General features: G+C 50.7%; 1 protein-coding gene across 4 annotated transcripts in view; it reads left to right on the top strand.

Annotated features, from left to right (window-relative positions):
* Positions 1-17,925: 17,925 nt before the first annotated feature.
* The window catches only part of R3HDM4 (R3H domain containing 4), a 30,549-nt gene continuing 29,853 nt past the window's right edge, over positions 17,926-18,621 (top strand). The window contains exon 1 of one of the 4 annotated variants that reach the window (XM_029052031.2): positions 17,926-18,188. In XM_029052031.2, the coding sequence (XP_028907864.1) occupies positions 18,061-18,188 (128 nt within the window). In that variant the 5' untranslated portion in view covers positions 17,926-18,060. The remainder of the gene's footprint in view (positions 18,189-18,621) is intronic. The other 3 variants (XM_029052029.2, XM_029052030.2, XM_029052032.2) reach the window with 3 other exon arrangements.

Here is an 18,621-nt window from a genome sequence, read left to right as displayed (position 1 = left end):
GGCTTAGTGGCAAGATCACAGGCTTGGGAGTCAGAGGTCATGGGTTCTAATCCTGACTCTGCCACATCAGCTGTGTGACTTTGGGCAAGTCACTTAACTTCTCTGGGCCTCAGTTACCTCATCTGGAAAATGGGGATTAGGACTGTGAGCCCTACATGGGATGGCCTGATTACCTTGTATCTATCTCAGCGCTTAGAACAGTGCTTGGCACATAGAAAGCGCTTAACAAATACCATTATTATTATTATTCTTTATGTGTATGTGTGTGTTCCTCATTCCAAGGAGCTGAATTAAAATCCTACATCTTCCTTTCCAGGTTAGAACTTTCTTTCTTTCTCTGCCACCTGAAAATGTTAAGCCAGTTTTATCCAGGGGCTGGTGATCCTGAGGGTGGATAATTCAGGATTTGGAGACCTGCATTCTGCAGTTTTCATTTCAGGCTAGCATTATTTCTAAGGGACCACCATGTGGGCCAGGGACCATGCCTAACAATAATAATAATAATTATGGTATTCCTTAAGCATTTACTTTGTGCCAAGCACTGTATTAAGCGCAGGGGTGGATACAAGCAAATCAGTTTGGACACAGTCCCTGTCCCATATGGGGCCCACAATCTCAATCCCCATTTTACTGATGAGGAATGGAGGCACAGAGGAGTGAACAGACTTGCTCAAGGTCACACAGCAGACAAGTGGCAGTGCTGGGATTAGAACCCATGACCTTCTGACGCCCAGGCCCATGCTCTCTCCACTACACCATGCTGCTTCTCTGTTTACCTTGTATTTTATGCTAGAGTTTAGCACAGTGCTTAACAACATGTAAATGTAATTAACTACCTCCCATTGGCCCATAAGGCTGTTTGAGGACCAGTACTCTTTTCACTCCAAATTTACTCTCTCGGGGAGCTCATTTGCTTATGAGACTTCAGCTACTACCGCTATATGATGACTCCCAAATTTACCTCTCCAGCCCCTGCCTTTCTCATCTAAATTACAATCCTGCATTTCCTTTAGGTTCCAAAACATCGCCTCATGACTGTCCCACTGGCACCTCAAACTCAACTAAAACTGATCTCATCTTCCCTCCCAAATTATCTTCTTAAAGTTTTCCAACACAGTCAGTACCCCCACTCTTCTGTTCAAGAAGCTCACCATTTCTGACTCTTTCCTTTTACCTCTCATATTAAATCTGCTGATAAACCCTTCCTCTTCACCCTTACAGCCACCACCCTGCTTCAAACTCTTGTCACCTCACCAATAAACTATGGCACCACCCTCCTCCCTGGCCTCCCTGCCTCCAACTCTTCAATCTGCCTTATACTTTGCTGCCTGGATCTTCTTCTGAAAACAGTCTAAGCAACTAAATCTGTTCCTCAAAACTTCCAATGCCTCCCCATTTCCCTCCATATCAAACAGAAGCTTCTGACCATTGCTTTCAAAGTTTTCCATCGGCTCACTCCTTACATATCTGCCCTTTTTATTTGCTACCTCTCCACTTTCACTCTCTGCAAGGAGGCAAGCACTTTGATAAGGTGCAAAGGGATGGGGTCAGAGGAGCAGTTGGAGGGGATGGATTTTGAGAAATGGTGGGAGATCTCTTCTTGAGATACTGCTGGGAAAGATGGGAGAGTTGAAGAAGGGGCAGGAGGAGGGAAAGAATGTAGAGGAGCAGGGGAGATTTTAGAAAGATCACACCTGATGGTTTCAATTTTCTCAACAAAGTATGTGTCCAGATCATTAGGGGCAAGAGATGAGGGGCAGCAGGGGGTTAAACATCTGAAACACTTGCCAAGGGCAACGGTCATGGGAGTCAATAAGGATGGAGAAATAATGTTGCTGGGCAGAGTTAAAGCAAGCAAGGATGAAATTCAGGTGGACAAAGTAAGCCTGATATCTTCTTCATAATAATAATTATAATAGTATTGTTACTTCCCCTCTCAGAATCACACCTGCAGAGTTTCCAGACTTTACCAGTCTTGACTACAGGGGGGAGAGTCAAGCATAGGCTTATCCATTCCACTGCTAGCTTGGGCAGTGGCTAGCCAGGGGAAGACAATCTGCTACAAGAAGTCAGAACTCACCTGTACTGGGCAGCAGCTGCATGAGAGAGAATCGAGGGTGGAGACTCAAGTTTACTGTGCGGAAGGAGGCAATGGTAAACCACTTTCATATTTTTGGCAAGAAAATTCTACAGGTACACTACCAAAACGATTGCAGATGGAGGTGGGGTGTTCGGGGAGAGATGTGTCCATGGCGTCGCAATGGGTTGGAGACAACTCGACAGCGTAAGACATGACAAGACTTGTTAATCAATGATATTTATTGAGCAATTGCTATATGTAGAGCACTATACTAAGTGCTTGGGAGAGTACAATACAACAGTTTGTAGTTCCCTGTCTACAATGAGCTTACAGTGTGTGTGGGGGAAGACATTAATATAAATAAGTAATTTATAATTTAAATGTACTTTTTAAGCACTCACTATGTGCCAAGCACTGAACTGAGTGCTGGGATAAATACAAGCTAATTGGGCCTTGTCCACATGGGACTCACAGATTAAGTAAAATGAAGAAGCATTTACAGATGAGGAAACTGAGACACAGAAGATAAGTGACTTTCCCCAGGTAACACAGAAGATAAGTTGCAGAGCTGCAGTTAGAACTCAGGTTCTCTGACTCAGGGGTTCATGCTCTTTCCACTAGGTCATACCGCTTCTAACTTTTCCCTTACTCCTTTGGGGAACTCATCCACTCTCATGGCATTAACTATTACCTCTTGGCGGAAGACTCCCAGATCTCTCTCTCCACCCCGATCTCTTAACTCCTCTGCAATTCTGCATTTTCTTCTTGCTTCCAAGAGGAAATATATTTTCTAACCAGAAGAGCGCTGCTGTTGGCTGCAGAAGCAGTAGAAGTGGTGAGTTCCATGGGGTCAGCCCACCTCCAGGGGAAGGTCCCCCATCATTCCTGCAGGTCCTTGGGCCAGATTGGCGGCAACACCCTGTCGGCAGAGGACAAGAAGTCAGGAGGAGGCAGTAGCAGCCACTGAAGATGATGTATGTGAAGTCAAAGCTGATATATTAGGCTGGGGGTGGAGGTTGAGGGGGGGCAACAGGGGTCCTCAGGGTCTTGCGGATGGAGTAAAATAGGAGAGGTGGGACAGTGGGTGCTGACAGAGGCAGCAGGGGCTAGGCCACAGTCCCTCCCCAGCACTGGCCCAGGTGGTCAGGAGAATCATATTCTGCACCCCCAACCCTCCTCACAGGTCTAAAGGGGTGATGGTGAGACAGCAAAAAAATACCAGATCAGCCATTCTGGGACTTTTTCTTTCACCTGAACTGAATTCTTGCCTGTTCCCATTTACTTTTCCCCCTGCCTCCAGGACAACCTAGGTATTGTCCTTGACTCCTTAGTCTCTGTCAATTCTCACGCTCTGTATGGTGTTAAATCCTGTCAGTTTCAAGCAGGCCTAGGAGTCAGAAGGATCTGGGTTCTAATCTCGGCTCTGCCACTTGTCTGATGTGTGAGCTTGGGCAAGTCAAATCACTTCTCTGTGTCTCAGTTACCTCACTTGTAAAATGGGGATTAAGACAGTGAGCCCCATGTGGTACATGGATGGTGTCTAATGTGATTAGCTTGTACCTACCCTGGGGCTTAGTACAGTGCCTGGCACATAGTAAGCACTTAAAAAAAACATAGTCACAACAAAAAAACCCAAGAAAAAACATTTCCCTGACTCATCCCTTCCTCTCCATCCAAATGGCCTCCACTCTGGTCTTGGCACTTATCATATCCCAACTAGCCTATTGCATCAGCCTCCTCACTGATGTCCCTTCCCCCAGCCTCACCCCTCTCCATTCCTTCCTTCACTCTGCTGCCTGAATCATTTTAAAAACATCCCCACTCCTCAAAAACCTCCAATGGTTGTCCATTCTTCTCCTCATTAAGTAGAAATTCCAGAGCACTGGCTTTAAGGCACTCCATCAGCTCTCTCCCTCTTAATAATTATCCACTCTCTTCTCTCACTACATCCCAGCTGTCACTCTTCATTCCTCTCAAGCTCACCTTACTGTGCTGTGTTGTCCACTCTCTCACCTCCAATCAGTCAATCAATCAATCATTATTTATTGAGCACTTACCTTGTACAGAACACTGTACTAAGAGCTTGGGAGAATGCAATATAATAGAATTGGTAGACACGCTCCTTGCCCACAATGACTCTTTGCTCACACCCTTCTTCCTGCCTTGGTACTCCCTTCCCATTAAAATCTGCTAAACCTCAGCTCTCCCCCTCTTCAAAACCCTTCTGAAATTGCACCTCCTCCAGAAGACCTTCTCTGATTAATTTTCCCTCTTCTCAAGTCATACCCTCCCAACTCCCACCTCCACACTTATGCACTCAACCATCAATAGCACTTTTATACATATAGGCCTACCCACTCTATGATATCTAGACAGTAAGCTTGTTGTGGGCAGGGAATGTGTCTTTTTATTGTTGTATTGTATTCTCCCAAGCGGTTAGTACACTGCTCTGCACACAGCTAGCATTCAGTACAAATGATTGAACGAATGAATCACATCCCCTTCTAATAATGTTGGTATTTGTTAAGCACTTACTATGTGCAGAGCACTGTTCTAAGTGCTGGGGTAGATCCAGGGTAATCAGATTGTCCCACGTGGGGCTCACAATCTTAATCCCCATTTTACAGATGAGGTAACTGAGGCACAGAGAAGTTAAGTGACTTGCCCACAGTCACACAGCTGACAAGTGGCGGAGCCGGGATTAGAACCCATGGCCTCTGACTCCCAAGCCCGTGCTCTTTCCACTGAGCCATGCTGCTTCCAAGTTACTTCTAGTTACTGAGTTTCACGAAGGGTGGTGATGGCTACCCACCATGTCTCTTGGGAAGTATTTTTAAGGACTGTCTCACCACATTCACGTGCGCAACCTTCTACTAGTTTACAGTGGCTCCTACACCCCTAGAGACACTCCAAACCACTGTAGATGTACTGCCTCCTCATCCACCTAACCATTTTTCTATTCTCTTTTTCTTCCTCTCTGAAATTATTTTATGCCTATCACCCCTTCTAGATGGGCAACTCCTTGAGGCCAGGGATCATGTCTTCTATTCTATTGTACTCTCCCAAACACTTAGTACAGTCTTCTGTGCAGAGGAGCTCAATAAATACTATCGATAGACTGTTTGATGACACCCTCCTCTTTACAACAAGCCAGATCCCAGTTTTCCCCAATCTTCCAAGCCCTCCTGAAAAACTAAGTCCTCCAAGAGGCCTTCCCCAATTAATTTCCATCACCCATGTTTGGGTTATCTCTCAGTAGCCATCCTTAGCACTTAGTACAGTGTGAGATGCCTAATCCATTTACTTAATCACTTTTCCATACTTCTGCAATTACCTGTTGCATTTATATTTTTCCTTCTGCTCCCATTGTATGTGTACAGTTTGTTTCCCTGTCTCACCCAGTTGCAAGCTCTTAGAAGACCTCGCCATGTCCCTCCCCCCCCCCCCCGCCCCTTCCTATCCTCCCCTTCCCCTTCCCCTCTCTCGCTCAGCTCTTTCCCGCTCTCTCCTCTGTCTCCTCCCCCCTCCCCTCTCCCGCCCTAGAACCCCACTTTACCAGCGCTACCCCTCTTCCCCCTCCCCCTACTCTTCCCCCCACCAAACCCCCTCTTCACCCCCTCCCCCCTTCTCTCTTCCCCACCCATGCCCCATCCCAGTCCTCTTGTCCCACCGCTACCCCTCATCCCCCTCTCCCCGTCCAGGGCCCCGCCACCTCCTTCCCATCCAAACCCTCCCCTCCCCCGCCCTTCCCCCCTCCCCCCCTTGCACCCACAGCTACTTTCAAGTGTGGCCTCTGGAACCCCTGCTCTATTACAGGCAAGCTACCTTTCATCCATGACCTTTTCCTCTCCCGCTCTCTCCTCCTCCTCGCCCTTTCGGAAACGTGGCTCTCTCCCGAAGACACGGTCTCCGCCGCCGCTCTCTCCAGCGGAGGCCTCTCCTTCTCCCACTCCCCCAGACTCACCGGTAAGGGAGGAGGCGTCGGCTTCCTCCTCTCGCCCCGTTGCCACTTCCGCACTATCCCTCCTCCCCCCTCCCTCTCCTTCCCCTCCTTCGAAGCCCATATCATTCGCCTCTACCACCCACTCCAGTTACTTGTCGCCATCATCTACCGCCCTCCCGGTCCCACCTCCGACTTCTTCAACCACCTTGACCCCTTTCTCACCTTCCTTCTCTCCTTCTCTCTGCCCACTCTGATCCTTGGAGACTTCAACATCCATACGGATGTACCCGACGACTCCTCTGCCGCCCGCCTGCTATCCCTCCTCGACTCTGCCGACCTCCTCCTCCACCATACCGCGCCCACTCACCGACTCGGTCACACCCTCGATCTCGTCATCTCCTACCGCTGCACTATCTCCTCCCTCACCAACTCTGAAATCCCTCTCTCTGACCATAACCTTCTCACCTGCCTCATCTCTCACACTCCCTCCCCCTGCAAATCTTTGCTACTGCCCCACAGAGACCTCCGCTCTCTCGATCCCATCCGTCTTTCCAATAGCATCTCTCCTCACCTCGCCGCCCTGTCCTCTCTTCCCACTCTCGACGATCAGGTCTCCGCTCTCAACTCCACCCTCTCTACTCATCTCGACTCTCTTGGCCCCCTTTCCCTCCACCGCTCTCGCTCCACTAACCCACAGCCCTGGATCACCTCCTCCGTCCGCCTCCTACGCTCCTATGCTCGAGCTTCTGAAAAAAAAAAAAGTTGGTATTTGTTAAGCGCTTACTATGTGCCGAGCACTGTTCTAAGCGCTGGGGTAGACATAGGGGAATCAGGTTGTCCCACGTGGGGCTCACAGTCTTAATCCCCATTTTACAGATGAGGGAACTGAGGCACAGAGAAGTTAAGTGACTTGCCCACAGTCACACAGCCGACAAGTGGCAGAGCTGGGATTCGAACTCATGAGCCCTGACTCCAAAGCCCATGCTCTTTCCACTGAGCCACGCTACTTCTGCTGAGCGCTGCTGGCGAAAGTCCAAGCACCAAGCCGACCTCACACACTTCAAATTTATCCTTTCCTGCCTTAACTCTGCCCTCTCCTCCGCCAGGCAAAGCTTCTTCTCCTCCCTCATCGACACCCATGCCCGTCACCCCCGCCGATTGTTCCGGACCTTTAACTCTCTCCTTAGGCCCCCTGTTCCTCCCCCTCCCCCATCTCTCACCCCCAATGATCTGGCCACCTATTTCCTCACGAAAATCAACACGATCAGGTCTGAGCTCCCCAAAGTCACCCCTCCGCCTCTCCCCTCCCCCCCCCCAACAACCCCCTCCCCTACTTTCCCATCCTTCCCTGCAGTATCCTCAGAGGAGATCTCCTCCCTCCTCGCAAGTGCCACCCCCTCCACCTGTGCCTCGGACCCCATTCCCTCTCACCTTCTTAAAACCATCGCCCCTGCCCTCCTCCCTTCCTTAACTTCTATTTTTAACCACTCAATCTCCAAGGGCTCCTTCCCCTCTGCCTTCAAACATGCCCACGTCTCCCCCATCCTAAAAAAACCCGCTCTTGACCCCACTTCCCCCTCCAGTTATCGTCCTATCTCCCTACTACCCTTTCTTTCCAAAATCCTAGAACGAGTCGTCTACAATCGATGCCTAGAATTCCTTAACTCCCATTCTCTCCTAGACCCCCTCCAATCTGGCTTCCGTCCCCTCCACTCTACCGAGACTGCTCTCTCTAAGGTCACCCATGACCTCCTTCTTGCCAAATCCAATGGCTCCTACTCCATTCTGATCCTCCTTGACCTCTCTGCTGCCTTTGACACTGTCGACCATCCCCTCCTCCTCCATACCTTATCTCACCTTGGCTTCACGGACTCTGTCCTCTCCTGGTTCTCCTCTTACCTCTCTGGCCGGTCATTCTCGGTCTCCTTCGCTGGAGCCTCCTCCCCCTCCCATCCTTTAACTGTTGGAGTTCCTCAAGGGTCAGTTCTTGGCCCTCTTCTGTTCTCCATTTACACTCACTCCCTCGGTGAACTCATCCGCTCTCACGGCTTTGACTACCATCTCTACGCAGATGACACACAGATCTACATCTCCGCCCCTGTCCTCTCCCCCTCCCTTCAGGCTCGCATCTCCTCCTGCCTCCGGGACGTCTCCACCTGGATGTCGGCCCGCCACCTAAAACTCAACATGAGCAAGACTGAGCTCCTCATCTTCCCTCCCAAACCCGGTCCTCTCCCAGACTTCTCTATCACCGTGGATGGCACGACCATCCTTCCCGTCTCTCAGGCCCGCAATCTTGGTGTCATCCTTGACTCGTCCCTCTCGTTCACCCCACACATCCTATCTGTTACCAAGACCTGCCGGTTTCACCTCTACAATATCGCCAAGATCCGCCCTTTCCTCTCCACCCAAACGGCTACCTTACTGTTACGGGCTCTCGTTATATCCCGGCTAGACTACTGTGTCAGCCTTCTCTCTGACCTCCCTTCCTCCTCTCTCGCCCCGCTCCGGTCTATTCTTCACTCCGCTGCCCGGCTCATCTTCCTGCAGAAACGATCTGGGCATGTCACTCCCCTTCTTAAACAACTCCAGTGGTTGCCTATCGACCTCCGCTCCAAACAAAAACTCCTCACTCTAGGCTTCAAGGCTCTCCATCACCTTGCCCCTTCCTACCTCTCCTCCCTTCTCTCTTTCTACCGCCCACCCCGCACGCTCCGCTCCTCCGCCGCCCACCTCCTCACCGTCCCTCGGTCTCGCCTATCCCGCCGTCGACCCCTGGGTCACGTCCTCCCGCGGTCCTGGAACGCCCTCCCTCCTCACCGCCGCCAAACTGATTCTCTTTCCCTCTTCAAAACCTTACTTAAAAATCACCTCCTCCAAGAGGCGTTCCCAGACTGAGCTCCTCTTCCCCCTCTACTCCCTCTGCCATCCCCCCTTTACCTCTCCGCAGCTAAAGCCTCATTTTCCCCTTTTCCCTCTGCTCCTCCACCTCTCCCTTCCCATCCCCACAGCACTGTACTCGTCCACTCAACTGTATATATTTTCGTTACCCTATTTATTTTGTTAATGAATTGTACATCGCCTTGATTCTATTTAGTTGCCATCGGTTTTTACGAGATGTTCTTCCCCTTGACGCTGTTTATTGCCATTGTTCTCGTCTGTCTGTCTCCCCCGATTAGACTGTAAGCCCATCAAACGGCAGGGACTGTCTCTATCTGTTGCCGACTTGTTCATCCCAAGCACTTAGTACAGTGCTCTGCACATAGTAAGCGCTCAATAAATACTATTGAATGAATGAATGAAAGACAGGGGCCATGTCGTCTAATTTTACCCTATGCTCTCAAGTGCGTAGGATGGGGCTTTGAGCACGGTACATGCTCAGTAAATATTACAGAATGAGTAAATTAATCTGTGAAATGGGAAAAGTAATCCCTGCCTCTTCTTTCCTCACGAGGATGTTGTAGGGATGAAATGAGATGAGTAATGTCAAACTGCTTTCAAAAAATAACACTACAAGTAGTACTTTTAAAGATAAATATAATCAACAATGAATTGGTGAGAAACAGTTTACCCTCAATGTATGAGACCAGAAGAGACCATAAAGCAGGTTCTCTCTGATTATTATTAGTATTACATTATTTAAATGCTTACCACGTATTAAGCAGTGTTCTAAGTAGGTACAAGTTAAATGATGATTAATATCTAAAGGATCTGAGCTTATTTAGAGTATCAGAAGGAAACCATGGGTGTCTTGTTTTCAAAGCAGAGTCCCCAAACACATAGCATCTAAAGCTGCTTCCTTATACTCTGCTCCTTCCCCCATCTGTAATTTATTCTTGTGCTTGTCTCCCTCACCGGTCTGTGGGCTCCTTGTGGGCAGGTATCATGTCTCCCTACCGTATGATATTGTACTCTCCCAAGCACTTAATACACTGCTCTGCACACAATAAGCGCTCAGTAAATATACCACTGATTGAATAATTATTAGAATTTGTGTCATCTGCTGCTTTTCTGTGGGGTATAATGTCTGGGAATCAATCAATCAACCAATCAGTGAATAGTATTGATTTAGTGCTTACTCTGTGCAGAGTCCTGTACCTTGCCCTAGGGAGAGAACAATAAAGTGATTACCATTCAAAAAGGCTTTATACTGTTTCACCTCTCACTTGGTATTATGGAGATATTTTTCGGCTTCTTGTTCAACACTATGATATCACATCCCCTTCTAGTTACTGAGAGTTTCACAAAGGGTGACGATGGCTGTCCACCATGTCTCTTGGGAAGCATTTTTGAGGACTGTCCCACCACACTCACTTGTGCAACACTACCAGTTCACAGTTCCCCCTCGGCCCCCAGAGACACTCCAAACCACTATATATGTATTGCCTGCTCCATCTCCCGCCCCCAGGTTCCTTCTGAACAGGTTGTTCTTGTCCTTGACAGAGATGATAGCGGGGGGGCAGGGGGCGGGGAGCAGGCTGGAGGAGAAGGAGGGAGGAATCATTAAAAACAAAGCCCCCTAACTCCTGAGCATGAAAGGAGATTTTCTGTTCTCTAACAGCGTGTTACCCAGCGGGATTTCCCGGCCCCCCAACCTCAGTTCCAGCACTACTCAGCATCTGGTGAATCGTAACAAGCTTATTCCTGGAGCCAGCTTCACACCTGCTGCCCGGTGTCTCCCCCAACCCTTTCCAGCAGCAGCTTTGGGCTCAGGCAGATGTGGGCCAAGACCCCGATCAGTAAGTAGGTCTCATAAGTACGGTCCGGATCCAGCGAATAGATCAGTCAATGCCAGGCAAACACACCAGCTTGTTTTAGCCCAGGCCCAGTTCCTCACCAATTTTTTTCCCAGACGGCGTGTGTCATTGTTTCTTTCCCCCCACCTCCCCAGCCCCCAACAATCCTGCTAGGGCTTTTGTGGTCTAGGTTAAACAGTGGGGATCATAAAGGGGATCCATTTTGACCTCACCCTCCTCCCTTCCCACTTCTATGGAGCTCTCTGCTAGGTGAACAATGGTTGGGAGGGCCATGGTAAATTTGTGTATACATGCCTGCAACCGGATTAAATTCTAGTTGCCACATGTTATCTATCAATCGTATTTATTGAGTATTTACTGAGTGCAGAGCGCTGTACTAAGTGCTTGGGGAGAGTACAATGTAACAGAGTTGGCAGACACATTCCCTGCCCACAATGACCTCATAGTCGAGAGGGAGAGGCAGACATAAATATAAATAAAGGAATTACAGATATGTACATAAGGGCTGTGGGGCTGAGGGAGGGGTGAATAAAGGGTGCAAAGTCAAGTGCAAGGTTCAGCAGATAAGCACTCAATAAATATGACTGGTTGATTGACTGATCAGCAAAGAAAGGCTGGAGAAAGTACAGAGTTGGGCAGCCAAGGTAACGCGGGGGTTGGAGAAGCTTCCAGGTTTATTTTCATACACACATCTGCACATTTTGATTGCTACAATTTAGGAAGTCGATCTGAGTGCTAGAAAAGGCCGAGAGAAGGGAAATTGAGATAATCGGCGGAAATGTAGAAGTGGCTTCCTTATGCGGACAGACTGAAAAGGATGGGGCTTTTCACTCTGGCAAAGAGGCAACCAGGTTGAGAGGGGACAGGATTGAAGTTTACTGAAATCTGAAGCGGGGGAGGGAGCACCCACTGAAGCTACAGGGTGGCAGGTTCTAAACAGATAAGTGGAAACACTTATTCTCCCAGGGAAGGGTACAAATACAGAAGTTGTTCTCACAGGAAGTTTGCAGGCAAAATTATCAGCAGGTTCAAGAGGGGTTTGGCTAGGTTGATGGATGAATGATTCATTATGGCTCACTAGAAGGCAGGTTAGGGATGTAGAGAGGCAAGATGCCATTTCTCTCCCTGTCTCTCCCGTATTCTTTGTCACCAACTTGGCACTTGAGGACCAGCAGAAGTAAAAGACATTTTCTTGGACCTTGAGGATTTTCCAATTGAATACAGGTTGTAGTAGACCCAAATTGCTTAATATGCAATGGTTAATAGTAGTAATTGCATAATACTACACTAGGGTCTTAGGTGGAGCTGCCAGTGTGTTGGGGCCCGAATCTGCTCTTTCTGGATAATTATGGTATTTGTTAAGCACTTACTATGTGCCAGGCACTGAACTAAGCACTGGGGTGGATTACAAGTAAATTAGTTTGGACACAGTCCCTATCCCACATGGGGCTCACAGTCTCGCTCTCCATTTTACAGATGAGGTAACTGAGGTGCAGAGAAGCAAAGTGACTTGCCCAAGGTCACACAGCAGACAAGTGGAGGAGCCGGCATTAGAACCCATGACCTTCTGACTCCCAGGCCCGTGCTCTATCCACTACGCCATGCTGCTTCTCACACATACTTACTAGAGCCCCCAAATCACTGAGTGGCAGCCTCCATGTCATTGCGGGGTTCCAGAGTCCCCAGTCAGACATGCCAGCTCCTCTTCTGAGTCATGGTGGAGGGAGGCTTGGCACTGAAGAAAATGAAAAAACAACCATCCAGCAAGGCAGCACCAGAACCTACCATTCTACGGGCTGGTTCTACCTTACTTTCGCCTTTGGGTTAATCAGGGAAGGCCTCATGGAGATGGAGGACTTTCAAGATGGGATGGGATGAGGTTTGGTGAGGTTGTGGGGGGAAGGGTGTTTCAGGCAGAGGGAAAGCATAAGCAGTGGGTTGGGGGTGAGAGAATAAAAAGGTACGGTGGGAGGTTTGCTTGGAAATAGTGAAAAGTAGGAGTTGGGGTGTGGCAACAGAAGAGGAGAAAAAAGAGGTGGCATTATCCTTGACTCCTATTTCTCTTTTAATGCTATAGTCATTCTGTTGCCAAATCCTGTTGGTCTCTCCTCCACAATATTTTCAGGATCCCACAAGCATAGGCCTGGGAGTCAGAGGACTTTCATTCAATTCATTTAATCTATTCATTGAGTACTTACTGTGTGCAGAACACAGCACTAATCACTTGGGAGAGTACAATAAAACAATAAAAAGATGCAGTCCCTGCCCACAAGGAGCTTATGGTCTAGAGGGAGGGAGACAGACATCAATATAAGTAAATAAATTACAAATACATAAAGGTTATGGGGCTGGGAGGGGGGATGAACAAAGGGAGCAAGTCAGGGTGACACAGAAGGGAGGGGGAGAAGAGGGAAGGAGGGCTTAGTCACGGAAGGCCTCTTGGAGGAGATATAATAATGTTGGTATTTGTTAAGCGCTTACTATGTGCCGAGCACTGTTCTAAGCGCTGGGTAGACATAGGGGAAGCAGGTTGTCCCACGTGGGGCTCACAGTCTTAATCCCCATTTTACAGATGAGGGAACTGAGGCACAGAGAAGTTAAGTGACTTGCCCACAGTCACACAGCCGACAAGTGGCAGAGCTGGGATTCGAACTCATGAGTCCTGATTCCAGGGCCCGTGCTCTTTCCACTGAGCCACGCTGCTTCAGTAAGGCTTTGGTGGGGGGGGGGGGGAGGGAGAGTAATTGTCGGATTTGAGGAAGGAGGGCATTCCAGGAGAGAGGCAGGATGTGGATGAAGGGTCAGTGATGAGATAGAAGATATCGAGGTACAGTGAGAAGGCTGGCATTAGAGGAGTGAAGTGTGTGGGCTGTGCTGTAGTAGGAGAGTAGCGAGGTTCTAATCCGGGCTTTGCCAACGGCCTGCTGTGCAGGCATGTGGAGAAGCTGGGACTAGAACCCAGATCCTCTGACTCCCACACCCATGCTTTTCCCCCCAGGCCAGGCTGCTCCTCTGTGCCTCAGTTTCCTCACCTGTACAGTGGAGATTAAATATTTCTCCCTCCTTCTTAGACTGTGAGCCCCATGTGGGACACCCATGCCCGTCACCCCCGCCGATTGTTCCGGACCTTTAACTCTCTCCTTAGGCCCCCTGTTCCTCCCCCTCCCCCATCTCTCACCCCTAATGATCTGGCCACCTATTTCCTCACGAAAATCAACACGATCAGGTCTGAGCTCCCCAAAGTCACCCCTCCGCCTCTCCCCTCCCCCCCAACAACCCCCTCCCCTACTTTCCCATCCTTCCCTGCAGTATCCTCAGAGGAGATCTCCTCCCTCCTCGCGAGTGCCACCCCCTCCACCTGCGCCTCGGACCCCATTCCCTCTCACCTTCTTAAAACCATCGCCCCTGCCCTCCTCCCTTCCTTAACTTCTATTTTTAACCACTCAATCTCCAAGGGCTCCTTCCCCTCTGCCTTCAAACATGCCCACGTCTCCCCCATCCTAAAAAAACCCGCTCTTGACCCCACTTCCCCCTCCAGTTATCGTCCTATCTCCCTACTACCCTTCCTTTCCAAAATCTTTAGAACGAGTCGTCTACAATCGATGCCTAGAATTCCTTAACTCCCATTCTCTCCTAGACCCCCTCCAATCTGGCTTCCGTCCCCTCCACTCTACCGAGACTGCTCTCTCTAAGGTCACCCATGACCTCCTTCTTGCCAAATCCAATGGCTCCTACTCCATTCTGATCCTCCTTGACCTCTCTGCTGCCTTTGACACTGTCGACCATCCCCTCCTCCTCCATACCTTATCTCACCTTGGCTTCACGGACTCTGTCCTCTCCTGGTTCTCCTCTTACCTCTCTGGCCGGTCATTCTCGGTCTCCTACGCTGGAGCCTCCTCCCCCTCCCATCCTTTAACTGTTGGAGTTCCTCAAGGGTCAGTTCTTGGCCCTCTTCTGTTCTCCATTTACACTCACTCCCTCGGTGAACTCATCCGCTCTCACGGCTTTGACTACCATCTCTACGCAGATGACACGCAGATCTACATCTCCGCCCCTGTCCTCTCCCCCTCCCTTCAGGCTCGCATCTCCTCCTGCCTCCGGGACGTCTCCACCTGGATGTCGGCCCGCCACCTAAAACTCAACATGAGCAAGACTGAGCTCCTCATCTTCCCTCCCAAGCCCGGTCCGCTCCCAGACTTCTCCATCACCGTGGATGGCACGACCATCCTTCCCGTCCCGCAGGCCCGCAATCTCGGTGTCATCCTTGACTCGTCCCTCTCGTTCACCCCACACATCCTATCCGTTACCAAGACCTGCCGGTTTCACCTCTACAATATCGCCAAGATCCGCCCTTTCCTCTCCACCCAAACGGCTATCTTACTATTACGGGCTCTCGTTATATCCCGGCTAGACTACTGTGTCAGCCTTCTCTCTGACCTCCCTTCCTCCTCTCTCGCCCCGCTCCGGTCTATTCTTCACTCCGCTGCCCGGCTCATCTTCCTGCAGAAACGATCTGGGCATGTCACTCCCCTTCTTAAACAACTCCAGTGGTTGCCTATCGACCTCCGCTCCAAACAAGAACTCCTCACTCTAGGCTTCAAGGCTCTCCATCACCTTGCCCCTTCCTACCTCTCCTCCCTTCTCTTTCTACCGCCCACCCCGCACGCTCCGCTCCTCTGCCGCCCACCTCCTCGCCGTCCCTCGGTCTCGCCTATCCCGCCGTCGACCCCTGGGTCACGTCCTCCCGCGGTCCTGGAACGCCCTCCCTCCTCACCTCCGCCAAACTGATTCTCTTTCCCTCTTCAAAACCTTACTTAAAAATCACCTCCTCCAAGAGGCGTTCCCAGACTGAGCTCCTCTTCCCCCTCTACTCCCTCTGCCATCCCCCCTTTACCTCTCCGCAGCTAAAGCCTCATTTTCCCCTTTTCCCTCTGCTCCTCCACCTCTCCCTTCCCATCCCCACAGCACTGTACTCGTCCGCTCAACTGTATATATTTTCGTTACCCTATTTATTTTGTTAATGAATTGTACATCGCCTTGATTCTATTTAGTTGCCATTGTTTTTACGAGATGTTCTTCCCCTTGACGCTGTTTAGTGCCATTGTTCTTGTCTGTCCGTCTCCCCCGATTAGACTGTAAGCCCGTCAAACGGCAGGGACTGTCTCTATCTGTTGCCGACTTGTTCATCCCAAGCGCTTAGTACAGTGCTCTGCACATAGTAAGCGCTCAATAAATACTATTGAATGAATGAATGAATGAATGTGGGACAGGGCCTGTATCCAATCTGATTATCCAAGTGCTTAACAGATTCCACAGTATGGGAGGGCCGTGAGTTGCCATCTAGAGCATGGGTCTGGAAGTCAGAAGGTCATGGGTGGCTCTGCCACTTGTCTGCTGTGAGACCTTGGGCAAGCCAGTTCACTTCTCTGTGTCTCAGTTACCTCATCTGTAAAATGGGGATTGAGACTGTGAGCTCCACATGGGACGGGGACTTTGACCAACTCGATTTGTTTGTATCCACCCCGGCGCTCAGTGCAGTGCCTGGCACATAGTAAGTGCTTAACAGATGCCATCATCATCATTATCATTAGTTATCCTCCTCTAGTTTCAGTTGAAACACACAACCGGCTGGGCTCCCAGAAGAGAGGAATGGTCTGATGAATGTGTGTGGGGTTTTTGTGGCATTTGTTAAACTCTTACTATGTGATGGGCACTGTTCCAAGCATTGGGGTAGATACAAGCTAATCAGGTCGGGCACAGCGCATGTTTCATGTGGGGCTCACAGTCTTTATCCCCATTTTACAGACGAGGGGACTGAGGCACAGAGAATTGAAGTGACTTACCCAAGGTCACCCAGCAGACAAGTTCATTCATTCATTAATTCAATAGTATTTATTGAGCGCTTACTATGTGCAGAGCACTGTACTAAGCGCTTGGGATGAACAAGTCGGCAACAGATAGAGACAGTCCCTGCCGTTTGACGGGCTTACAGTCTAATCGGGGGAGACGGACAGACAAGAACAATGGCAATAAATAGAGTCAAGGGGAAGAAGAGCTGGCATTAGAACCCAGGTCCTTGGGACTCCCAGGCCCATGCTCTGTCTGCTAGGTCACACTGCTTCTGTTGAGCCCCTTGGGATTAGGAGCAAAGTAGAGCTACCCATCCCAGAACGGGGTTACTGCTAACATTTCACATCTTTCCTCCCTCCCCCCCACCCCCTGCCCTCGCCCCGCACCTGCCTCTCCCTCAACCAATCAAGCAATCCATCACTGGTATAATGATAATATTTGTTAAGCGCTTACTAAGTGCCAGGCACTGTTCTAAGCTCTAGGGGGGATACAAGGGAATCGGGTTGTCCCACGTGGGGCTCACAGTCTTCCTCCCCATTTTGCTGATGAGGAACTGAGGCCCAGCGAAGTGACTTGGCCAAAATCACACAGCTGACAAGTGGCGGAGTCAGGATTAGAACCCATGACCTCTGACTCCCAAGCCCGTGCCCTTTCCACCAAGCGACGCAGGTATGTTTTGAGTGCTGCGCTTGCGGTGTGCAGGACCCTATTATTATTATTTTTATGGTTATGATTATGTGCCGTCGAGTCGTTTCCGACTCCTAGGATATACTGTGTCCAAAACGTCCTGTCCTCTGCCATAATCCGCAACCTTTCTAATGGTTCTTCCGTGGTCTCTCTCCAGCCAGATGCCGGCCCGCCTCTTCCACGTTTTCCCTGGACTTTTCCTAGCATCAGCGTCTTCTCCAGAGACTCAGTCCTTCCGATGATGGGGCCAAACCCAAGGAGAGACGATAGGGTCGGTAGACACGATCCCCGCCCTCGGGGCACTGCCGATCTGGGTGCGGGGGGCGACGGACCCTAAAAAAAAGGAGAGGCGAGGGAAGCCGGCCAGTGGAAAGGTATAACCATACCACGGACATTTGGGTAGAGAGGCGTGGCCATCTATCCCTCGCCTGCCTTTCCTGCCTTGTCCCCGACTTCGTCCCCGTCGCCGGGGCCAACTTGGAGGGCCGTCCCAAATTGAGCGGCTGGAGGGAGGTGCTCGGCCTCGGCGGGGCGGAGCGGGGGGAGGAGGGAGAGGACAAGGGGAGGGAGGGAGGGAGGGAAGAGGAGGAGGGGAAGGAGGAGGAGGAGGACGACGAGGAGGAGGCGGCCGTTTAGCTAAACCCCATCATTTCCTGCCGTCACTTCCTACCCGGGGCTTGGCGGAGCCTCCGCGTCCCCTTAAGGCCGGGCCCGGGCCCGGTTGGTGGCGGCGCTTGCGAGCCATGGTGGCGCTCAGGGGCCGCGGGGCCATGTCGGGCTCGGGAGCGGGAGCGGGACCTGCCGGCTCGGGGGAGGCGGCGGCGGTGGCGGCGGCGGCGGCGGCGACCACAGGGGCCCGGGAACAGTACCTGTGAGCGCAAGTTGGGGGTCGGGCGGGGGAGGGGGACCCCCCCCCCTTCTGCCTTTCTCCATACTCTCTCCAGCCCACCGGCCCCCTTCCCAGAGACAGATTTACTTCCCGGCTTTCTCGGGCATCTACTCCTCCCCATCAGAGGGATCAGAACTTGGTCGTCTTCCCTCGGCGATCTGGAGGACACGGGACGCGCCTTCTCTCGGTTATTAGCCCCCGCAAAAGTTACCGTTCCCTGTCTCACCCAGATATTTATCCCCGAGGCTTTGTAACTCCCCCTTTCGTCCGGATACCTGTCCCCTGGGTGGCCTCATTGACTCTTTTTGTCTTCCCTTCTCACTCTCGCTTTCCCCCAGACTCGCTACTCCTGTACGTATGGCTGTTTTGGACCTAATCTTCCCTCCCTTGAATTTCTTTTTCCACCTGTTCCAAC

Source organism: Ornithorhynchus anatinus, chromosome X1, assembly GCF_004115215.2.
Source record: "Ornithorhynchus anatinus isolate Pmale09 chromosome X1, mOrnAna1.pri.v4, whole genome shotgun sequence".
NCBI classification, from domain to species: domain Eukaryota; kingdom Metazoa; phylum Chordata; class Mammalia; order Monotremata; family Ornithorhynchidae; genus Ornithorhynchus; species Ornithorhynchus anatinus.
This window is presented reverse-complemented; position numbering and strand designations above follow the sequence as displayed.